The sequence below is a fragment of the Apaloderma vittatum genome, unplaced genomic scaffold (assembly GCF_000703405.1).
Source record: "Apaloderma vittatum isolate BGI_N311 unplaced genomic scaffold, ASM70340v1 scaffold45727, whole genome shotgun sequence".
Taxonomy (NCBI): Eukaryota; Metazoa; Chordata; class Aves; order Trogoniformes; family Trogonidae; genus Apaloderma; species Apaloderma vittatum.
This window is the reverse complement of record NW_009725411.1, coordinates 3,562-5,106: the sequence shown is the minus strand read 5'-3', so window position 1 is coordinate 5,106 and position 1,545 is coordinate 3,562. Positions and strand designations below refer to the sequence as shown.

General features: G+C 35.3%; 1 protein-coding gene across 1 annotated transcript; it reads left to right on the top strand.

Annotated features, from left to right (window-relative positions):
- The first annotated feature begins 324 nt into the window (after nucleotides 1-324).
- Nucleotides 325-1,053, top strand: PHOSPHO2 (phosphatase, orphan 2). Its single transcript, XM_009872872.1, has one exon. The coding sequence runs from the start codon at nucleotides 328-330 to the stop codon at nucleotides 1,051-1,053; it is 726 nt and encodes a 241-aa protein (XP_009871174.1). The 5' UTR covers nucleotides 325-327.
- The last annotated feature ends 492 nt before the right edge of the window (nucleotides 1,054-1,545 follow it).

Sequence of the window (1,545 nt, the reverse complement as noted above, 5' to 3'; positions counted from 1 at the left end):
GTGAGTACTGGCAGATTGACTCTGTGTCAGCAAGTAGTAGTAACTATGCAGCATGAGTTTAGATACTTTCACGTTATTTATTTTAAACAGAAATTTGATACTGAACTAGAACTTTGACCTTTACAGGCCACTTTTTTAGCTTTGGTACAACTTCCCATAGCTGTAATGGCCATAAATAGTTTACTTTGTTTAGATATTTGTCCTAATGCTTCATTTTCTTGCAAAATTTTTCTCTTCTGAGTACAGGATAAGGGTAGGAATTCAGAATTGTTTATGTAAATAATTTTCTCTTTTTCTGTTTGTTTTGAAAACTGTTTTCTGACAGCTATGAAATTTCTGTTGGTTTTTGATTTTGACCATACAATCATAGATGAAAATAGTGATACCTGGATCGTGAAATGTGCTCCTGAGAAAAAACTTCCTAGTGGATTAAGAAACTCCTACCAGCCAGGACATTGGACAGAATATATGGGCAGAGTCTTTGTCTACTTGGGAGACAATGGCGTCAAAGAAGACGAGATGAGAACAACTATGGCAACAATTCCTTTCACTGCTGGCATGGTAGATCTTCTGGGTTTTATTGCTGAGAAGAAAGAGTTGTTTGACTGCATAATTGTTTCAGATTCTAATACAGTATTTATTGACTGGATTTTGAAAGCTGCTGACTTCCATAAGGTGTTTGATGAAGTGTTTACAAACCCTGCAGCATTCAGCAGTAGTGGCTATCTTACTGTACAGAACTTCCATGCTCACCACTGTGCAAAGTGCCCCAAAAACCTTTGCAAAAGGAAAGTTTTAAAAGAATTTCTAGATAAGCAATTGGAGCAAGGAATAAGTTATGCACAAATTGTATATATCGGTGATGGTGGGAATGACTTATGTCCAGTAATGTTTTTGAAGAAGGATGATATTGCTATGCCCAGGCAGGGGTATACCTTGGAGAAGAAGATTTCTCAACTTGCCCAAAGTCAGAGTCCCGTAGAGTGTTCTGTTCTTGTTTGGTCATCTGCTATTGACATTATGTCTTATCTGAAACTGCTTATAAAGGAGTAATTCTAATGATAAAAGGGAACTAATATATTTTATCTTCCCAGGAGAGAAAAAATGCATTTGTACGAAAGCACAAAATTCTATAATTAGGCTGTTAACTGAAATTATGTTTCTTAAACACAGAGTAAACTTGTTTATGTTCAATTTTGACAACAGTGGGCAAATTAGGTTAAAGTGGCTTTCTAACATAGTACACATTCCAACGTAAGCGGAGAAGGGAATTGCAAGAGGAATTGCTGTTATTCTTAGTCTTCCGCCTCCCCCCCAAGCCTTTACCAAATATATAAATAACCTTTTCTGATCCACATGCTTAGGGGAAGGAGTATGATTAGTGCACAAAAAAATAAAGTTCTTTACTTAAAAAACATTAGGTGCCAGGAACAAGACTTTTATTCTTCTTTGATCAGGATGTTCAATTTTCTAAATTATCTGGTATTCTTGTAATCTTGTTTGATCAGAAGATCCATTTATATTTTCAATATACTAAATATTTTA

Coding starts and splice junctions, on each gene's coding strand:
- PHOSPHO2 (XM_009872872.1), top strand. CDS start 328: ATGAAATTTCTGTTGGTTTTTGATTTTGACCATACAATCATAGATGAA.